This window comes from Drosophila rhopaloa, unplaced genomic scaffold (assembly GCF_018152115.1).
Source record: "Drosophila rhopaloa isolate 14029-0021.01 unplaced genomic scaffold, ASM1815211v1 contig_167, whole genome shotgun sequence".
In the NCBI taxonomy this organism is placed as follows: domain Eukaryota; kingdom Metazoa; phylum Arthropoda; class Insecta; order Diptera; family Drosophilidae; genus Drosophila; species Drosophila rhopaloa.
This window is the reverse complement of record NW_025335047.1, coordinates 1350286-1371615: the sequence shown is the minus strand read 5'-3', so window position 1 is coordinate 1371615 and position 21330 is coordinate 1350286. Positions and strand designations below refer to the sequence as shown.

The window sequence follows — 21330 nt, the reverse complement described above, 5'->3', positions numbered from 1 at the left end:
AGAATCATTACCGGAAATGAATTTCTTGTGTTATGTCGCCCAATTTTAAAATAACTGATTGTACTAAAATAGAGATATACCTGATATCTTCATTTTTATTTTTGCTCAGTATAAAGTTGTGCCCCTCCCCTGACAAAACCGTACATTATTGATTCCAACGACCAGGCTCATCAAAACGACAAGCGATTGGTACTAAACGATATTTACATATAGTATATACTTACACGTATACATACAATAATCTGTGAATATAGAGGGGGATACAAAAAGAAACACCTTTGTGTCCACCACTAATCGTAGTCTGCGTTGAGGTTGAGTTACTTAAATAAACTATTAAACCTGTTTTCGTTTTCGAAACCCACATAATTTGGCAGTTTAGGAATCAATCAAAATTCGTACATGTTGAATCTGAATTAATTCCTTTGCCGTCAAATTTGATAGTTTGGAAAGCGGAAACAGGATGTATTAACCGTTTCTGTTCGTTAATCAAATGGCATCAGTACTTTCAATTGAATACACCTCACTCCTCCTTCTTCTTCTTCTTTTTGGGCTTGTCCTCGTCCTCGGAATCCTGGCTAGTGCTACTGGAATCGTTGGCACTGCTGCTGCTCTCCTGCTTGCGTTTTTCCGGGGTCTTCTTGGCCAGCTTTTCGATGTACTGCTTCAGTTTGTCCGGCTGTGGGCTATATGCCCAGTGGATCAACTGCAGGTGGAGATCGGAGGGTGCTCCTGATTCAGAATCGAAGAGCTTGGCCTCCTCGCTTTTGATCTGCTCCAGCAACTTGGCCAACTGCCGATTGCGGACAATGTCCCAGCTGGTCTTCTCATCCTCCTTAGGGAACATGGTGCGCAGGTGCTTGTAATTTCCCTTAGCCTTGGAACCGCCATAAGCTTCCAGGAACTCGCTGGCCAACTCCTCCTGGGACTCCGGCAACTTGGTGACCACGGCGAGTGGTAAATAGGCACGGTTCTCCTTCACCCGGTTCTCGGCCTCGAACTTCTCTAGGAAATCCTCCAGCACCTGGACGCCCTCCTTGATGGCCTTGATCTTGTCCTCGTTCTTGGTGCCGGACAACACACGCTTCGAGCTGCCAATCAATCCCTTGATGGCCAACTTCTGGTAATCCGGATCGCGCTCCGCCAAAATGCTGCAATGCGAGATGCATATATAAACATTTTGGATACAGGCAAACTGTGGAATGTGCCTATATATATGTACATGTAAATATTAGGGTGGATCGGGTATGTGGCAATTATAACTGGCAAACCAAAACATACTCTTTAGTACCAGATTACACAGTCAGCAAGCAACAAAAGGTTGAGGAATGTATATAAACATTTTTTAAAAATATTCATCAGACTATTTTCAGATTTCTACTTATAGACAGATAGACAAATAGATAATGTTTTATTTTGCATTCCGATTTAGACTCTATGAAAGGCTAATTTAAACACAGGTTTTATTTTGCATTCCTATTTAGATTTTATGGAAGGCTAATTTAAACATATATTTGAAGAAGAATGATTAAAAGTATTAACATTTAAATCGTATGCAATTATTGAAAGATAAAAGATAAAACCGCATGAAAACTGAAACACATTTATGTTTAAGCAGAACTGCTGTGAAATTGAGGTATTAATATGGTATTATTGGGAAATGTCAAAAAATATTTAAGCATTAATTTAATCGATCCACCCCAATACTTAGATGTGTACGCAGAGCGGCGGATGGGAAGAGCGCAGTGGCCGCTCTATCAACTTAATGAGACTTCCGAGTTCGACACTCTAAAACTGTGCCATGACATCATTTGACGTCGTCGCTGGTTGAATAGGCTGAAGGTCTCCGGCTCATTTGCATGCCAGGGAAGAGGATGACCTGGCCACTTACCTGAGAGTCGCCTCCGCAGCCGCCTTGTCCTTGAATCCCAGTCCAGGGACCGTCTCCACCTTGTCCTCACTGTCGGTCTTGGCATTCTTACTCGATGCTCCACCGCCATTCTCCTCCAGCCATTTCTCGAAGACTCCAATGGCCGCATTGATGTTTTTCAGCTTCTCCTCCGCTTTGGTCACTGGGATAAAGGGATTGGGTTAGGGGGTATAAGATATATGGCTGGGATCACTTACTTGTTAGGACCCTCTTTGCCCTGCCGAGCAGTCCCCTCACCGTCAACTTGCGATACTGCATGTCGTGGTCCTCCAGCAACTTCAGTGTCTCCAGCGCCTTCTCCATATCCTTGAAGCCAAACTTCGATTCGCCGTCCGACATGGTTCCTCCTTTGGTTGCTAATACTTGTGTATCTGATATGTCTTATAAATAGCGTCTGCAATGTGCAAGCGCCAGACTACGACTGAATTTGGATGGCCAGAGTGCCATACTAGATGACATATGGAATTTAATTATAGGAAGGCCAAAAAAGAGCGCCACTGAGAGACGCTGAGCACCGCTGAGCAGGCCCAATTAGATAAGCACCACAAAATAACTGGGTGACTCTATGATTGGGAACCGGTTTGTTGTCGGATCGGAGGAGCAAAACAAAACCCACGAAAAATAATCGAGACCTAGAGTTGCCATGACGTCAGCGCCACAACAAACTGATAACAAACCACGTATGCGAACTCAGGGGCGTATACGCGACATTCAAAGGGAATTAATGTAAAATACTTGGAAATATTAAGAAATAATAAAAAGAAATTAATAAGTATTCAAAACTTTTAAGAAGGGGAAATGGTTATAATTTCAAATGAATTCGAAATAAATACTCGCATAGTTTTTATAAGGCATTCAATGACAATAAATATTATCGAAGTGTAAAAATCTTAATTACATGTTCTATTAAAAACAATAAATTATCTTGCATACTTATTACTTCCATTTTTAATAAATTTGAGCTTTAAATTGTCATATGATAACACATTTTTATGGTGATCTTTAAAATTCCATAGGTATTATAGAGAAAATAAAATATTCGCGATTTGCTGTCAGTTTCATCTGATGAACTTAACTATATAAATAAAGATATGATAGCACAGATAGTCTGGTAAGCACATACACGCATATGTACATTAGGTCATAGATCTTAGCATAATTTATTAGGAAAACCAAAAGCGAAACCCGTGCCCATCAATACAGACTTGATTTGATTTAATTTGTTTCTGATGTATTTTAACATGGAACTCGAAACGCTTTGGGCTTATAGGATTACTATTGGCTAGTTGCAGCTGCGCCGTATTTGGAGTACGTCGTCGACCATAAAGTTGCGCAGGTGGCACAGTGCCTGCACCACGTTGCCCTGGTCGCGAAGATTGGGTCCGATCCATTGCTCGGGTAGCGGCGCCTTGGCCACCACTTGTGCCGGGGTGACGTGCGTCAGCGCCCGCCGCCAGCTGTTGTTGCAGGTGGCGACGTTCAGGTGGCTGCCGGTCTGCAGGCTCTCGATGTACTTGATGTACGCCTCCGAGTGGATGACGCGAGTGGTGCGCGGTGGCACGGTCACGAACAGTGGTTCCGGCGGCGGTCCCAGCACTATCGTTTGCTGCTGCATCTGCTGCTGTTGATGGACGTTATGCTGCTGTTGCTGCTGGATCTGTACGGCATCTAGATTGGTCGGACCGCGTGGCGATTGCGCGAGGCTGGGCGGGATGGGCACTGTTGTGGCCAGCGAAGCATGCTTCGGACGACGCGGCACAAAGTTCTTGCTGCGGTCTGCCACCGCCACCGGCTTGCCGCACTTGCTCAGGTGAACTTCGCGCACATGCTTGGTGAGGCGCAGGACATTGGGGAAGGCCTGCGTGGATTTCTTAATGCGTGGGCAGTTGCGCCACAGACAGATATACTCGATCTCCACACCCGCCTGTGGATTGCGCTGAATGTGACCCGTGGCATCGGACATACAATGCTCCGTGCAGTCGCCCAGCTCCTCGAACTGAAAGTCACACTTGTCCCACTGGCACTCGAAGGTAAGCACCTGGCTGGAGCCATCCTGCGACACTTGGGGCGAGGGACTGGCGCTGTTCTGGGCGTCGTCCAACTCGCGGCGCATAGCCGCCGTCTCCTCGTTCTGCCTGCTCGCCCGATCCTCCCAGCTCTGTTTGACGCTGGAGGGGAGATTCTTCCACTCGGTGCCCACCATGCGGGATATGTCGCCAAAGGAGGCTTCGGGATTGCTCTGGCAAATGCCTAAAAATATAAAAATGGTGACTTAGACTTGGAAAGCTCTACGAATCAGCAATTAAGTTTATCTAACCTTTTCTGACTTCACTGGAATAGAGAATGTAGCCAGTAAGACACTTTTTAGCCGATTTGGCGGCCTTTACTTTGGAGGTCAGTGGCGTGGAGTTCACTGAAGGAGCCGGCGAGGACATGGCAGCAATGTCAGAGCTCAGTGAGGGCGTATCCCCATCCATCGAATCCTCCAGCATGCCCAGCTCGTTTATCTCGTTTTTCACGTCCTTAGAGGGCTTGATTGGAGTCTTAAAATAGAAGATCTCGTCCTCGGTGACGGCAGGACTATGCTGAAATTTGCGCAAACTGCCGGCGGCCAACTTGCGAAGAGCCTTTTTCAGTTCGTCGTAGACGGACTCGCAGATGTATACATCGCTCTCGGAAATCTCCGTGGGCCGGGAGCTAATAAATTCGGCGTACTCAAGGACGGCGCAGCGACCCACAACACCCACCACCGGACTGACCTCCTCGACGGTGCTCAGCAGCAGCTCCTGGCGGAAGAATTGCTTGCCCAAACCAGGAGTAGTTTCGCTGGGGGGCAGCAGCCATGGGCCCTTAAAGTAGGACTTTCCATTTTGCTCCCATATCTGCTGCACTTGGGCCACCGACTGCTTCCCGGTTTGGGTGGCGACGTACACAAAGTCCCCGGTTTTAATGGCCCCACTGCAGACTGTGTTGTACTGCTGGTAGTAGGTGCTGTTATTCTCAGCATTTAGCGGCGGATCACAAGACACATTCGGTTTCTCCTTCTCGACCAGCGTCTCTTGGAGTTTAAGCTCCTCCAATTCGCCCTTGTGCTTTTCCAAACGCTCCTTAAACACGGACATCACGCGCTTCAGCTCCAACGGCTGCTCGCGCGGTACGAATTTCACCGAACTGCCCTCGCGGTTTGGCGGCCAGTTTTTGAGTTTCTTGAAACAGCGACCCTGGATGTTGTACCGAGACTCGCACACGAAAACATCTTTCTCGGGCAGCTTTTCCGGGCGCATCTTGATGTAATCCCTGATGTTCATCACATAGCACATGCCCAGCACCTTATCCATTGAGATGGTCTGCGAGAGACCGCTCTTGAACACCTCCTTCTCGAGGAACTTGCGAGTGGTTACATGGTACGTTTCGTGTGGCCGAACGAAGATTGAGGCCTGCATCAGTTTTTCATTGGTGGGCGATGTCCACAGGCGCTCGATGCTGGCTATCGATGGTATCTTGTTTTCCGGCATCTGGACGTAAACATAATCGCCAGGGGAGAATACCTGCTGATTTATTGTCATGCTTTCACCCTTGGCGGCGTTGAACTCGTCCTTTTCCTTTTCCTGCTCCTGGTCCTGCTCCTCTTGTTGCGCCTTTTGCTGTCGACTTACCTCCACATCGGATAAAAGGCGCTCAAGGGTAAAAGTGAGAGCGGGTGAACTGAGAGTATCCTTGCAAAGTTCGTCCCGCTTGCGGATGAAATAAGTCTGCAGCTCAATGGAGTCCTGGAAGGATGAACAGTAATTATGTGTTTATTAAGGAATTTTCATTTTCAATTAGTTACTAACCTGAAATATATCCGAATCTGTACGCGACAATTTCCTTGCCCGCTCCAAACAAGCGAATATATCTTCCTGGTAGATATCCAATCGCTTGTAAGCTCCTTTGTCCAGCCTTCGCTTCACGAGATCCAGCGAGATGCCGCGCACCTTGGGTCCTTCGCCCTGCTCATCGTACTCGGGCAATTCAGCCAGGGAGTCCGAGTAGCAGCGACCCTCCTCGTCCTGGTGATTGTAAAGAGTGGTGAACAGTGTGAGGAAGAGCTCCTGCACGGCCAGGGGAACATCCGGAAGAGAATCGCGCTCCGTGCGAAGTTGTTGCTTCAGCTGCAGCGTCAGTTGCTGGAGCACCAGGGCATCTTTGTAGATCTGCGAGTCTGGTTCATTGTACTTGCAGGCATTCTCCAGCATTAGGAGGAAATCGGCAGCCAAGTCGTCTAAGCTCTCGTAAGCGCCCTGTTTCAGTTTCTGAGCAATGCGCTCCATATCGATCGGTTCCTTAATAATGTCATAGTAGTCCGGATACTCGTTCTTCGACGGCAGCTTGGTGAATATGAGCGATAGCTGCCTCTTGCCTTTGGGCTCCTGGTACTCCCGCACTGTTTCGTAAAACTGCCAAAGACGATCCGTAATCAGAGCGGTCTTTAGCTTCCTGCCCACCTTGCTGTACTTTTGCTGGGTCTTCTTGACCTCCACCAGACCCGGAAACTCCTTCAGCTTTTCGTTTAGGGCTCGTTCAAGAGTGTTGGCATCCTCGTATATGTTAGAACCTTCCTCATTGTACTGCCGGCAGTTGGAGAACATGAGTCGGTAGTCCGACACCACGTCCTCTACGGCAGCATAGCGATCGGTGCGGATATTGTGTTCAATGGTATTCATGTCAATGGGATTCTGGATGATATCATAGTAGTCCGGATAAATCTTTCGCGGCGGTTTCTCCATAAACATTTCGATGGGCCGACGATTGCCCAAAGAGTAGTCCACCAGATATTTCTGTATGCTCAGAATCTTCTTTTTAATTGCAGCATTGATGGCAATGCGGTTTGTTTTGGGTGAATTCGAGTTGTTTGGCGTGTGAGAAGCATTCGAGTTGGAGTTGGAGTTCACGCGCGGTCTGCCCGGCTTGCGCCTCTCCGGTTGCGAGTTCGCCGTAAAGACCTCGGTTTCTATATCGTCTGCGTCTTCCTCATCCAGATCGCTCGTCTCCTCCAGCGATTCCTCCACTAGCTTGGCGTTCATAAGCTTCAACATTTTCAGAGCATCTTTGTGCGTGCGATGGGAAGGAGGAAACGCCTTTTTGGCATTGTCCAGCATTAGGTACAGATCGGCGGTGAGATCACTGATGTTCGCATAGTCGCCCTTTTTCAGCTTCGTGTGGATCTGGCTCATGGAGATGGGACGTTTGATTAGCTCAAAGTACTCGGGGTGGAAGCGACGCACTGGCAGTTTCCACAGGAAGTTGCCCAGCGGTGGGCCAGTTACGCCAGGGTGCTCGGAAGTTCCTGGTGCATTGTACAGGTGATCAAAAAGCGCCCACATGGGACCCTCTCCCTTTTTGCTCGTCTCCTCGTCGTCCGAGCTGTCCACCTCTTCTTTTAGTGCTGGAAAAACCAAACAGAGATATAATGTTTATTGGAGAATAATAGTTATTCCTAGTTATGATTCTCACCAGCAATTGCCGCACTGGACAAGCTCTTTATCCTCTTGGCCAGCTTGCCCTTGCCCGTCTCCAGCTCGATACGCCGCTGCGTAAAGATGCGTTTCAGGGCCTTGGCGTCCTTGTAGATCTGCGAGCCTGGCTCGTTGAACAAACACGCGTTCTTAGTCATCTGCAGCAGATCCCTCTCCATTTCCACTAGCGAGGAGTAGGCGTTCATTTGTATTTTGGTCGCAATCAGCCGCAAGTCAATGGGGTGCTCGATCACATCGTAGTAGTCGGGGTAGATTTTCTTCGAAGGCAGCAGCTGGAACATACGGTGCATGGCCCGATCGCCCACGGGATCGGAGGCAGTCATAATGGAGGCAAAGAGCTCCTCGTACTGGTTGTACTCGTCATCCATTCCATCGAGGCCTGGTTCCGTGCTGCTCGTCATCCGGCGCACTTGCCGTGAAATGCGTCTGGCACGCGGCTCTTCCTCCGCCAGGCCATTGGCCTCCATGATGCGCTGCCTCTGCGCCTGGATGTGCTGCCACAAGGAGACCGCGTCCTGGTGCTCGCAACTGTCCGGCTTGTAGAACGCCTTGGCATTGCCAATAAGGAGCTCTAGGTCGGCCATCAGGTCGTCTAGGTCGTCGTAGGAGTCCGTTTTCAGCTTCTGCTGCACCTTGAGCAGATCGATGGGATTCACCACCACGTCATAGTAGGAGGGCTCCTGGCGGCGCTTGGGCGCCCGGATGAAGGTGTCGCACAGCATGGAGCCATCCTCCTTCTTGATGTTCCTTATGGAGTCATACAACTGCTGGCAGAGTTCCGTGGGGTCGAGGCGGCGCTTTTTTCGCGCCGATTGTGTCGTGGTCTGCTGCACCGGCGACTGCTCCGGCGTCGAGTCGTCCAGCTGCAGCGGATCTTCGTCCTGCCGGCTGGAGATGCTGCTCGCCCGGCGCTTACGGCTCAGCATCGTGTTACCCCTGTGATCGGTTCAATTAAAATCTAAAAATCGGAAAATAAGACGCCACCACACAAAAAATGCCACAAAAAATTTCAGAGATGTGCGAAAAACTAGTGGCGATAGTCGAAAAGCGATACATCGCCCGGGGGCCTATCGCTGTGGTGGTGAGTAATCGAAATCGAAAATGTGGTGCCCATAGTGGTGAAAATAGAATTTAAATTACTGAACATATTTCCTCCTTAAAATTTTAGTTATATTTTCATCTATTACAATTATTTTAATTTTTGATAACTACCTAAACTGAGAATAACTTCCATAAAATATCATCAACAAAATATATTTTCTTAAATTCTTTATTTATCCTAGCAGCTTCATTAATCTTTTATTTAAAGTCAGTAAATCACAGCAATATCGTAGGTAGTTTCCCCTTAAACTGCAGCTCCTCCACGGCAACAAGGTATTCAAGCCAATAGGAACAACGATGTCAGGCTGAAATAAGAGTTCAAGAAAACCAAAATCAGATAAAACGGCAGCTATGTGGAAGCGCGTTATTAAAAAGCCATGACATGTCGATTAATTTAGTAAAATGCGTTGTTTATTATATTTTATCACATAAGTTTAAGACGCTTGTAAGTGTGTGATTGTGTGAATATTGGGTTGCAGAGTTGAGTATGCATAAAATGAAATGAAGGCGCCTCAGTCGATGCGCTGCTTAAGGAACATTGTTAAAACCTTATATATATAACTCAAAAATACGTAGATATACAGCGAAAAAACATGTATGAAATGGAATTTAACACTTGACTCTGAACGAGAACAGATAGAGTGAAATACAAGAATTATAAGCCTACATCTACTACAAACGGTTGACTGTGGCTTATGTTGCACAATAACATTATCTATTTACACGACAATTATTGGCGAGGTTTTTGCGAATAAATATATATTGGCACACGGGTGCTACAGTTCTCCATCAACTGGCGGCATGGTGATATGCGGGTCCCCTCGAGGACTCTGTATAAAGTACAACAATTAAGCACAACAGTAAACAGCGTAACATTTAAATATTAGTATCAGTTCTGCACAACTACGCGTGATCATATAACATATGTAAAGGTATATTATATAGTTTCAGCTGCCTGTCTCCCATGTTTTGCTTATTCCTCAACAGTTCATTTCGTTTGCCTTGCGACTAGCGGTGGTATTGCGACTGCGCTTACGACTAAGATTACGATACTTGGTATAGAAACTAGTTAGGCTCTTCAGCGGCGACTCGACAAGGCGTCTCACCAGGTAGCGGTGGACATAAAACGCGTTGTCGTGTCGGTTGCACCAATATCAGTTGATGAAGCTAATGTAGTTAGTAAAGAGCACATAGTTCTCCACTAACCGGGCTCGCAGCTCACGGCGCACAGTGGCCGTGAACTTCTTAGCCAGACACAGGGCAGTGGTGGTCCCGAAGACCAGGTTATAGAGCAGCACAATCTGGAAGTTGCCCAGCCACTCGATGGCCCCAAAGTCGCCCAGCAGGTCAAAGTTTGTAATGCCTGAAAGGGAAATAATATTATAACATATGCCTCATTGGTCATCTGGTCTGCTTACCTATGATCCTGCTGAGCAGCGGCAGCGCCGAGGACAAAACCAGCATGAAGCCACAGTTCAGCATTAGCTGAGGGAGCGACGTCTGCCGTCGCTTGGGGCACACATTCTGCATGAAGGGCATGCTGTAGAAGCCCACCACCGAGGTGGCGCCCAAGTAGAAGATGAGGCACACCTCCAGGCCGGCGCCAAAAGGTCCCAGCTTCGAGAGTGATGAGATGCCTAGTGTAAATTGCTAAATAAGAAAACAATATTAGTTAAAATTTATTACCATATATTAATTTAAGCCTACCCTTGTGCTGAGTGGAAGCGCCTTCATGCCTATAAGGAGCTCCAGCGTGTTCTGTACCACCAACAAAATGGTGACGCCCGTGCAGAAGAGGAGCAGCAGCATGGCCAGCGGGTAGACGAAGGTGCGCTGGAAGGTGCTTGACTTGCGCATCTTGTCTAGTTCCTTGCGCTCGGAGTCCAGTTCTCTCAGTCTATCGTTGAGCTCGCCCACGTCGCTGGCCATCGGCTTGCGCTGGTAGAGATGTGCCTGCAGCAGCGGCTTGGGAAAGAAGGTGCGCCCACGTCCCAATCCAATCCTATTGGCCAGGCGACCGCCGTTTGCGGCATCCGAGATGCTCACGTTGTGCAGCTCGATGTGGGCCAGCTTTCGCTTCACACTAGCCTCCTCCATGTAGAAGGCGCTCAACTCCTCGTTTACGTCGCGCAGCAGCATGGGTCGCACCAGCACCTGGTTAACAACGCCAAACAGACGCACAAAGCCGCAGGGGGTGCAAACTGCAAGCAAACAAGAGGGTTGTCCCGGTTACTACACTGACAAAATATTCTTTAAAATACTTCAAACTTGTCTTCCATAATGTTTATTAAAATTAGTATAAAAGAGTCAAAAACTGTTTGAAAACATCTTAAAAAGTTTGCAAAATATACATTTACTGAAGCCTCTAATAAATTAATACATCTATTATATTCGAAACACCCAAATATTTAATTTAAAAGGTTTTTCGCTTTGTGTGCTAAACGTAATTTGGTTTCTATGACATCTTAGTAAACATATAAGTTGTAGTCTGATCTGAGCACTGGAAACATATTTATATTTGAACAAACCAAGAACTAAGAACTATTTCCCAAAACTTGAAAATGGCTGAAGGAAAAGATCAAGGCATAGACCAGCTCAAGGCGACTTTAAAGGCGTGCAACTTGAACAGCAATGACGGAGACGATTTCGCCGAATTTGAGGCTACTCTTGCAAAGATCGATACTATATTGAAAAGCGAAGGCCCCCTTGAAGATGATTCGGAGGCAGACAAAGGAGCAGATGGCGAGGCCAAGGAAAAGATCAACTTTGACACCATGGACGTAGACAAAGTGCGTGTAAAAGTGCGCCAAAATCGCACAGTGATCAACAAGAAATCCGTCGAAGAGGACAATAAAAAGCAGGCCAAGGTCATGAGCCAGCAGAGCTTCCAGGAGCAGGTGGAGCGGGATGCCAACGATCGTGCCGAGAAACGTGCCAAGTCCGAATACGAGGCAGAGATGCAGAGAGCGTAAGGAATAGGGTCGGCCTTGAATCATTAAATATTAAATCCTTTCTCCAGCCAGGGAAACGAAGCCTTCCGCAGCGAAAAATACGAGAAGGCGATTCTCCACTACGAAAAGGCCATACTTAAGGTCAAGGACAGTGCTATAACCTACAACAATCGCGCTTTGTGCTATATCAAGTGAGTTATTATATTATAAATTGCTATCTCAACACTAATTCTATCTTTTAGGCTTCGCAACTACAAGCGCGCCCTAAAGGACTGCCAATACGTGCTGGGGAAACTGCAGGAGACTAATCTGCGTGCCTGGCTGTACCAGGCCAATGCGTATAAGCGCTTAAACCAGAACGACAAGTTTGAGGAGAGCGTGGCCAAGGCACGTGAGCATAATCCCAACCAGGTGGCCTACATAGACAAGTACATCAAGCAGTTGGAGGACGAAGTTTAAAGCGTTTGAATTAGTTTATTTCTACACATCATACTCACTCAGCATAAGCATCACGCCCAAAAAAGAGACACATGAATAAAGAAACGGCAGGTGAACACTGCCTAAATCTGTGAAGCGTAAACAGCGGAAATTAGCAATGCATTGTTATTATAGTGCACTAGAATCGATCCCAATTTGGGGATGGGCTTGTCGTGGGCGCGGATGGCAATTTCAATGTCAATTAATCTCTTCCGCACCCGTGCATTCCCATATACTCACTTAGAAACCAAAAGAATTGAAACTTTTCAATGCCAAAGACTGCACTTAAGACGGCAGTTAGTACCAGGACAATTACGGCCATCAGCATGAATACTGTAAAGGTTTCGTAGACGCGCGGCAGAATGCCCTTTTTGTGACCCACAAATCCTGTGGATTCCGAGAACAAATAAACGAATGGCAGGAAGATGAACAGTGATAGATTGGAGAACAGAAATACATGGTTCCACAAGCCTGTAAAATAAATAAGTTTTAGTTAGGGTTTATTGGTGGAAAGTGTAGTTTCTTTCTTTCAATACTTACCCTGTATAAGTGAACTGTTGAGCCACTTCACATAGTAGCTGTTGGGGTACAAGAGCAGCACCTCGTTGCTGGCGATGGAGACGGGCAGCAGCATGGCGGCCCCTTCGGCCACGGCCAGTGTGAATGTGCAAAGCCAAAAGCTGGGAGATGGGGTTTAAAACAAAATCCATTCATTATGGCGAATGCACTCAAGTGACTCGGCAATTAGCGACACAGGCTGTTGACCGTTGGATGCCTTACCTTATGCGATAGACCAGCACCTCGTCCTCGTCATTCGAATAGAGATCGTCACGATCGCGTCGCCGAAAACGTGAGACAACCACATACGAGCTGAAGTACAGCAAGATGATCAGTAGCAGGAATATCTAAAAAGAACAAAAAAAACAATTGAAGATGGTAAAAAAATAATCTTTTCATTTTAATAAGTGGATAGATGCCAGAAGCAAACTTTAAGTTCAAGATGAACACCTGCATTTTTTCTCAGATTTTTCTATATATAAAAGTGCCTAAAAACCACACAACTTTATTCATTTTAACATCTGCAACTTTTCATTATCATTAGCCAAACATACTCCCCAATTTGCTTAGAAAAACAAGTTAAAACCGAAGTAAATATAGACGCATTTCTGGGTTTTTTATTCGATAGATACGTATTTTTGTACACCTGCAACTAATGCCTTGTTTTATTTTATTGTGGGTTTCATAACACATTTCCCCACATTTACTTGTGTTTATACAAATGTCAAAAAGTAAACATAGACACCCACGCATTTCTTTTGTTTTGTTTTATAAATATGTTTCATTCTGGTTGCCACCAACTGTGTGCACATTACCCACAATATTTTTAGAAGAGTAAATTTGGGAAAATCTGTATTAGATTAAAGTGAATAGTTTAATTGTTGATACTTATACACAAGCATGATTCAGTTGGGTGGCAAAGTCTGCTGTTTTAAGTGTCTCAGGGTCTTATCACCGAAAATATTGGCACAATGATTTGAAATTTTGAGTTTGGAAGGCAAGGGTACATATGTTTTTCATTTCCGGCTGTATTTTAAAAATAAGTTCTAACAAGTTTTTAGCTAACTAATGCGTCCAAGCAATCATGCAAGTTGGTTGCAATCCTATATCATCATAAAAAAATAAGCAATCCATGGTTAAATATGACCGCCAATTAAGCCTATATAGCTACTTTTCTTCTGCGAACAAAGGTCAAATAGAAAGCTTATCAGTGGCCGACGACAAAACCCGAAACATTTGATAACAACTAGACCGATAGCGGTCATATAAAGCCCAATGAATGTCAGCACTTCAAACACTATGTGATTATCCACAGTCTTGTTAAATGAAATTCAAGTAGTCCGAAATCTGAATCTGTATCAGCGATTTCCCAAATGTTGGACCCACAAACTGGTGGTCATCTATTATTTATGGCCACGAAATAGATGCCAATCATATGGCACACATCATATTTGTGGAGTATGTGAGTATGCGAAAAACGAAAACAAAACAAAGCGTAAATAAATAGACACAAGACTAGGCACACAAATAAATCATTAACGAAAGATACTTTTCATGTTCTAGCTGGCAAAAAACGTACAAAATTCGCAGAGAGAGCAAAAAACAATTAATTTATACTCACGTCCCTGCATTGTTTTGTTATTCATTGTTTGTTATCCGAGACATGTTTACTGGTATCTGTGAGATACTCTTATGCGTTATACAACGCGAGTTCCAATTAACTTTTAAACCCATTTTGCATGGTTTTGATCAGATCACTTAAATTAAATTATATTCTATTCATTTAAGGACTGCTATTTTAAATAGCCTTATTTAAGATCTTTATATTCTACAGTTAATATTTAAACAGTTTTCTTTAACAGCTAACTAAAAATTTGGTCAAATACTTAAATTAAATATAGAGACGCAAATCGCTTGCTATCAACGTCGTTTATTTATAGAACCCAATTGTAGATCATGGAAAAATATAGATACACTTCGAATCAAAAGTATAAGGTCTTAGACTTTGTTGAATAACAAATATTTTACTTTAGAATAAAGAAAGAAATGTTGTATATTAAATAATTATCAATTTGTCGCCGAATTTTGATTTTATATCAAACTTGTATCTGTGTTCTCAGCTATCTTTTAATTATGAAATGTTTTTGTGGCTATGACGTGTTGAACTTGGAACACGTAGACAACAAACACCTAGCGATATGAGCGTCGTTCCCACAACACACTTGCATTGCAAATGTAAATAGCGAGCATTCCTGAATGCAAACGAATTGAGCCCGCTTTGTTCAACTCTTATCAGCCGGGAAAACGTGCAAGTGCACTGAGCAACAAGCAGCATTTGTCACGCTCCAAGCGATTTGGCCAAACTAAATGACTTCTTGCCTCGAAATTAGGTGCACTGCGATCGTAGGCAAACATCGAGTCAATGACTTGACATGAACTCATGAGGAAACCACACCCATTAAATGTGGACGACGACTTGGCTATTAATAGCAGCAACGCCCAAAATGCAGCCAGAAGCAGGGGACAGAAGGAGGGATTGCCAGTCGGACGGGTTTTGGCTCGCTTTGCAGACGACTTTGCCGGTGAATGGGCTACGAAATATTTATGCTCTTTCTCTACCCAATAGTTGTAGCATACTCGGGTATATATATGCATATGTCAAAGAACCAAATTTAACATAGACATTTAAGTTAGATTTTACAATGCTCATAATAAACCAAAACAATTTTAAAATAAACTTGTGCAATATATCGTAATCTTTGGAGCGTGACAGTTTTTAAAATGTTTTTATCCCTTCTTAGAGGCTTAGTCATTGGGTCTGTATTAAAACACATCAGACACCAGATGCGAGTCGCCTCAATTGTTTTTAATTACTCCAAGTGAAATGAATTTTTTAATGGGGACGTTGGAAAATAGAGGAGCTGCATTTAGAAGGCTAAATAAAGCCGCTTTTTTGAAAACGTTTTCATTGACCTTTCTTCTTATCAACGAACAGAACCAAAGAACATAGTTACACAACCAGTTCTCATTCCCCAACTATTTCGTCTTACTTTACAGTCGGAACCCCCATTTCTGGAACAAGTGCTTTGAGCTCCAGTCTGGCATTAGATTCCTGCATTATTTATGAGGGCTTTGACTTGTTTACATTTATTTATAATTAAATTCGCATTGGGAGAGTCCCACGCGTCACGTACTCGGAGTTTGACCCACATTCGGCGACGAATTATTCAATTTTCGGCAGTCCGATGCAACAAGAACCACTGACAAAAACCGGTTTCCATTTCCTGGACCAGGCAGAACCAGCTCAACAGTTCTACAGGCCCATCACATATTCTCTAAATAAAAGAAATGTGTGTATTTATAGAAGTAAATGTCATCAGAGGCATAAAAAACGACATGCATATGTATGCTTCTAGGCAAGTTTATTCATACTGTTTTAAATGTGTTAAACGCCTCGTCTGCTATTGTTTAAACAAAATAAAACAGCTGCTCGCGACGGCAGACTCATTCAAAGTCCCAGACGGAATAAAATCGTGACCACTAGCCGTGCACTTGAAATCTGGCCAGCAAAGTGTTGAGTATTTAATGAAATTTTTACAAAAGGAAATTAATGCCTTGCGCAATCAAATAAACATGTGTATTTATATGGTGCAGTCTGTGGTATACATAAATCTCTGCTTTCTGTTATTACACGCCCAAAATGTCTATAAATAGTAGCTCGAGTGAAACACTTTCACTTGTTGCTTTTGCTATTTTTGCCTTTGTTTGTTTCAACCGCGTAATTTTGATTTACATTGCAAGTTCTGCCAGTTGAACTTTTCTGACTACCCGAAACCCTAACGGAATAGATATTATTTATTAAGTAGAGTTTATTTTTATTTTACCAATCTATTTTAGGAGCATTTCTTTCTCCTAATAGCAAATCAATAAATTTAATAACTTAACATTTCGGAACAAATTAACTTAATTATTTAAGGCAAGTATTGCATTCATGAGTCAATGATTTTGTATGAGTTTGCCCGATTTAATTTGTTGCAATGTTTATAACCTACTAAATCAATTTGCATTAATAACTTTAAAACTAACTATACATGATTATATTCAATAATAGAATGATTACAATTCATAATATAATAGATTAATAATACATTAATGACAATTAGTAAATTAAATGTATTAAAAGATTGATTTTGTATTTGTATTGTAAATACGAATTTAAAAGCTAAGATCCTAATGGCACAACTTAATATTACCCATCCGTTATTTTTACCAAGTATCGAACCGTCGAATCTTCGATTATGTTTAAACTTTCTGATTAACAACAGGTGTCCGTGTGGGTATCTTTTTGGTTGTCTGCGTGATAATTTTCGCAGCCCAAATAGAAAGTGCAAGAAGAGAGTGGCTGGTCTCTATCGCCGCCGCCACTTCCTCCCCCGATAATCACCCATAATAAATATACACAAAGCCCAAACGCAGGCGCTGAAACTGCTGAGTAGCATTGTCCGAATCCGATAACAGACCATAAACAAATAAATTTCTGTGGAGGTTCCAACTGATTTCTGTTTATCAAAAGGCAAAGTGTGTAATTTAAGGAGTCGTACGTGCGTTTACTTCACAGGGCGAGCCACATGTACAGTTAGAACAACAACAAAAGGGACAGCTGCGCCCTGATTTGTTGTTGTTTTTATTTTCAGTAGTGGGGTGGGAAGTTTTGGGTGGTGGAAAGGGGATGAAGATGACGGTAGAGTGATAAAAGCCACTTACAATGTGCTCGCGTACTGTATTGTGGAACAATTGCAGCTTCAGATCCGTGACCTCCTCCTCATCCTCCTCGTCCATGGCCACGAAAAAAGTGGACAGTTTGTCGCTGGTAGCCAGTTTTCCTTTTTTTAGTCTAACGCACGCTTCACTTTAAAATTTAACATATATTTTTGACAGTCGCCAGTTGGCTGGTGAATTCCAATGGGCAGCCCGAAGTTCCTCGAAATTCTATTGTATCGTCGCTCCGGGAGGTTTTTCTTGAATTAAGATCGTCGCGGCACCACACTGCCTGATTTCACACGGTTATTGTGAACTCAGTTAACCATTTACTGCCGCATTTCTTTCCGTCCCGATTTGCACTAGCCACTAAGCCACTACTTTTCTTTAATAATTCGCGCCGATTTGCGACCGAAACGTTCAACTATTTCTATGAAAAAACTTCGTTGGGATAGAGGTGAAACACCACCGATGCCAACAACGATGACATCGATGTTTTCAGAACATAGGTAATATCGATGTTTGTCAGGGCGTATAAGATGTTTGCAACCTCTAACGATTATTTAAAATCCTACTACAGCACTGTTAACGATTTTACTCCAGTTATAACTCACTATTAACCCCATTTAAACTGCACTTTGATCATTATATAAAATGTTTGCTAGTCTACCGAAATACATGAAGAAAAACATAAAAGTAAAAGGAGTGAGAAATATTTATAAAACTGTTTAATATAGCTTACAGAGCTGCTGTATAAAAAATATACAATTCTGATTGTAAAATTGCTAAAATTTCTGAAAATAAGCTGTAATAAATGAATAATAATAATAAATAAATCACCGCCAAAAAACTGCAATCGTAAAATATATACTGAAAAAACTACCGAAAGCTTGTGAAACCTGTCAACCCTGTCATTGTTTTACCATACAAAAATGTCCAACTTGCGGCGACAGGTAAGCTTACACAAAAACAATTAATAAATAGTCAATAGCCATGCCTTCCAGGTGCTCAGTGCCTTCAAGAAACTCCATCGCACACGGCAGTACGTGTTCCAAGGCGATGTCAACGCTCTCGCAGCAGGTCGACTGAAAATCAACGAATCTTTCCTGCACAATCGCAGCGAAACTAGCGAGGATGAGATTCAAAAGGTTTACTGGAATTTTACCTCTTTTTTATTTATTTTGTCCATTTATTACTATTTGGTATCCCACAGATGATCAAACTCGCGCAGGATGTGGACCTGGAGCTGCGCACGAACGTCATCCAAGCCCAAAAGAAGGAGAACGATGTTTATGGTCAGTGGGGCATTACATAAACGAGCGCGCCAAACTTAAATCTTGGAATCTTTTGATTTTAGAACTGAGGATTACGCCGGAGACGACACGACTGGACAATGTGGTGTTCAATCCCGACGCAGTCATCGAGAAACCACGCAGGCGACGCGGGGAAAAGAACACGGAAGGATGCTGCGGTGGAGCTGCGATGGCGGCTCTGGAATCCGAGGTTCAGGCCCGCAACAAATAGAACTATTATATAAATTATTCAGCCGTAGTTCAGATGCTTCTGTTTTGTTCAATAATTTCATTTATGTTTATTTTCTATGTTGTTTCTTTTTCGACTTGTGACTGCCCTTCGACTTCTGCTTGGATTTTTTGTTCTTCTTGCGCTTGCTGCGCTCGTCCGATGAGGAGGAACTGCTGGAGCTGTCGGAACTATCTGAAGATGTGGTGTCAGATTCGCTTTCGGATTCCGAGGAGCTTTCGCTGGAGTCTGAACTGCTGCTAGCTGGCCGCTTCGATTTCTTAGATGGCTTTTTGTTCTTTTCCACGGACACTGAAAGTTTGCGCTTCCCGTTGGGGCTCTGCTTCCGGCTTGAATTTCTATTGAGCCTATGTTCATCACGATCTCTGGATTGCGGTCTGTAAAAAAATGCATTTGTGGGATTAAAATTGACAAACTACAAATTGGTTATAGACCTTTTACCTTCGCTCTGGTGATCTTCCTTGGTTTTTTCCTGTTTTTCTGTACGGACCACCTCCATTTTCGTTGCGCCTTCTGTCTTGAGGCGAGGTATGCCGTCTGCGATTATGGCTATCTTGTGATTGAGGTTGCCTTTTGTCTATTTGGTCTCTAGACCTAGAGCGTCTTCGTTCGTTTTCACCTTTTGGCCTAGAGCGTCTTCTTTCATTTCGTTCCCTTGACCCAGAACGTCTTCTTTCTACTCGGTCATTTGATCTAGATCGCCTTCTTTGTGTCAGATCCCTTGACCTTGAAGGTCTTCTATTATTACGATTTCCTTGCTCTCGATCATTGAAACGCCTTTGATCTAAGTTATCCCTGGCTTGTCTATTGTCTGGATTTCTTGACCTAGAGCGCCGTCGATCTTTTGGTTCCCTGGATGCTGATCGTCTTCGAAAACTGTTTCGATCGTCTCGTTTATTCTGCTCCTGGTGGCGCTGCTCCCTCGCCGTTCGCCGCTCCGCAGAGCTCATTCTGCTTCTTGGATTCTCAGACCGCTTACGATCTCTGTGGTCGTCCGTTCGGCCCCGGCTAGTGTTGTTGGGTTTCCTGCGATCGTTGTTATCCCGTAAATTGTCAAAGTCCAGTTTTTCCTCGTCGCCGACAATGCCTCGTCCTTTGCCCCGCCATGTGACCTTCGAAACGGACTGCGAGAAGTCCACGTGGATACGACGATCGTCGATAAGAACATTGTCCATTTTGAAATAGGCCGCCTCGCAAGATTTCTGGTCCTCGAACTCCACGAAGGCGTACTGCAGGGAGTCACCTGTCTTGCGGTCGCGAATCACTTCGCATCCTTTAACCACGCCAAAACGACTGAAAATTATCTCCAGATCATCGTCAGTGGTTACAGGATTAAGTTTACACACGAAGAGAACGTTTTCTGGAGGGGCCATGTCCGCATCAGGCAGATCACCGACAATCTCGAGAATTGTGGCTCGCGCCTTAGCCTCCCGTTCGGCCAGCATCTCCTGCAGCTCCTCCATGGTCATGCCATCCGTATCGTCGATATCCTCGTCGGCAGCTATGCGTCCGTTCTGCAGGCGCTCCGCACTGGGCGAAGGCGATCGACTGGGAGCCTGAAGGCCGCGGGGATTGGGAAACGGATCCTCCAGCACCACTGTATGTGTGATGCGGATGTCCTGGTAGGGCCGGAAGCCATCGTCTACAATGGCGTCGTTCAGCTTGCGCAGCACCTCGTGACCTTCCACCACCTCACCAATAACACAGTGGCTGCCATCCAGCGACGACAGATTCTCGCCCAGTGTGAAGAAGAACTGGGAGCCCACAAGATTCTTGCCAGCACTGACTAGAGACAGCATTCCTGCGCTGGAGTGCGGGATTTTGGGCAGATACTCCGCCTCGAAGAAGCGCTTCTGCAGACCCTCCACCACGCCCCAAATGGAGGAGCCTCCGTCTCCGGCACCACTGGGATCGCCGGTTTGTGCGATGAAGCCCTGCTGCACCGTGTGGAAAAGATTGTAGTTGTAGTACTTCAGCCGGCACAACTTCAAGAAGTTCAAGCAGGCGATGGGCCGTTCTTTGGTGAACAAGTCGACGGTCAGGTCGCCCAAAGTGGTTTCTATCACCACAGACATGGCGAGGATTAACAAATACCGGCAATAATCGAATGAAAACACAATTTCTGTACAAACCAAAGATGATCTTTCCTTTAGGGATGGGCTACTGCTAGTGATGGGGCAATTTTAAAAATATATCGGCAGCTAAGCTCATAATGTGAACTGAAATAAAAAATAAAAAACATGGATTTCAAAACATTATTAAAATAATAACCAAAGATTTGCTGAAGATGTGGCTATGTAAATACTTTGCCTTACCTATAGTCTAGCATTATTTAAACAAATAAATATTTGTGTCGAGAAATTTAAATACCTGTTTAACTGGCATAGTAATCTTGAAAATTAGTAATGTAAAATGTTAGGTTTCCGTTTTAGTTTAAACTAAAAATAGTTCCTTACAAAAAAAGGAAGAGAGAGTGTTACTATTGCACAGACGTTTTTTA

The 21330-nt window shown here is 44.3% G+C and overlaps 6 protein-coding genes across 7 annotated transcripts; 2 read left to right on the top strand and 4 right to left on the bottom strand.

The window, feature by feature from the left end:
• Positions 1-58: 58 nt before the first annotated feature.
• Positions 59-2364, bottom strand: LOC108046653. Its single transcript, XM_017126489.2, has 3 exons — positions 2125-2364; positions 1889-2069; positions 59-1148 (listed from the first exon to the last, which is right to left on the bottom strand). The coding sequence occupies exons 1-3, from the start codon at positions 2264-2266 to the stop codon at positions 521-523; spliced, it is 951 nt and encodes a 316-aa protein (XP_016981978.1). The 5' UTR covers positions 2267-2364; the 3' UTR covers positions 59-520.
• Positions 2365-3136: 772 nt separating this feature from the next.
• LOC108046633 (protein polybromo-1) lies at positions 3137-8458 on the bottom strand. Its single transcript, XM_017126457.2, has 4 exons — positions 7421-8458; positions 5761-7352; positions 4245-5697; positions 3137-4177 (listed from the first exon to the last, which is right to left on the bottom strand). Exons 1-4 carry the CDS (start codon positions 8367-8369, stop codon positions 3210-3212), a joined length of 4962 nt encoding a protein of 1653 aa, XP_016981946.1. The 5' UTR covers positions 8370-8458; the 3' UTR covers positions 3137-3209.
• Positions 8459-8929: 471 nt separating this feature from the next.
• On the bottom strand, positions 8930-17749 carry LOC108046644 (protein Lilipod). Its single transcript, XM_017126474.2, has 8 exons — positions 17295-17749; positions 12753-12877; positions 12513-12652; positions 12213-12443; positions 11993-12061; positions 10252-10745; positions 9963-10194; positions 8930-9907 (listed from the first exon to the last, which is right to left on the bottom strand). The coding sequence occupies exons 1-8, from the start codon at positions 17367-17369 to the stop codon at positions 9699-9701; spliced, it is 1575 nt and encodes a 524-aa protein (XP_016981963.1). The 5' UTR covers positions 17370-17749; the 3' UTR covers positions 8930-9698.
• Positions 10756-11963, top strand: LOC108046645 (tetratricopeptide repeat protein 12). Its single transcript, XM_017126477.2, is given in 3 exon segments — positions 10756-11512; positions 11564-11686; positions 11738-11963. Coding segments are annotated over 3 exon segments (756 nt in total). The 5' UTR covers positions 10756-11105.
• A 384-nt stretch (positions 17750-18133) lies between the features above and the next one.
• LOC108046665 (complex III assembly factor LYRM7) lies at positions 18134-18882 on the top strand. Its single transcript, XM_017126509.1, has 4 exons — positions 18134-18241; positions 18293-18436; positions 18502-18583; positions 18646-18882. Exons 1-4 carry the CDS (start codon positions 18221-18223, stop codon positions 18810-18812), a joined length of 414 nt encoding a protein of 137 aa, XP_016981998.1. The 5' UTR covers positions 18134-18220; the 3' UTR covers positions 18813-18882.
• On the bottom strand, positions 18855-20988 carry LOC108046664 (peptidyl-prolyl cis-trans isomerase sig-7). Of its 2 annotated transcripts, none has more exons than XM_017126507.2 (2): positions 19272-20988; positions 18855-19207 (listed from the first exon to the last, which is right to left on the bottom strand). In XM_017126507.2, the coding sequence occupies exons 1-2, from the start codon at positions 20903-20905 to the stop codon at positions 18880-18882; spliced, it is 1962 nt and encodes a 653-aa protein (XP_016981996.2). In that variant the 5' UTR covers positions 20906-20988; the 3' UTR covers positions 18855-18879. The 2 variants fall into 2 exon arrangements, with proteins under 2 accessions (XP_016981996.2, XP_016981997.2); XM_017126508.2 differs by having other exon boundaries at positions 19143-19207; positions 19265-20988.
• Between the last annotated feature and the right edge of the window lie 342 nt (positions 20989-21330).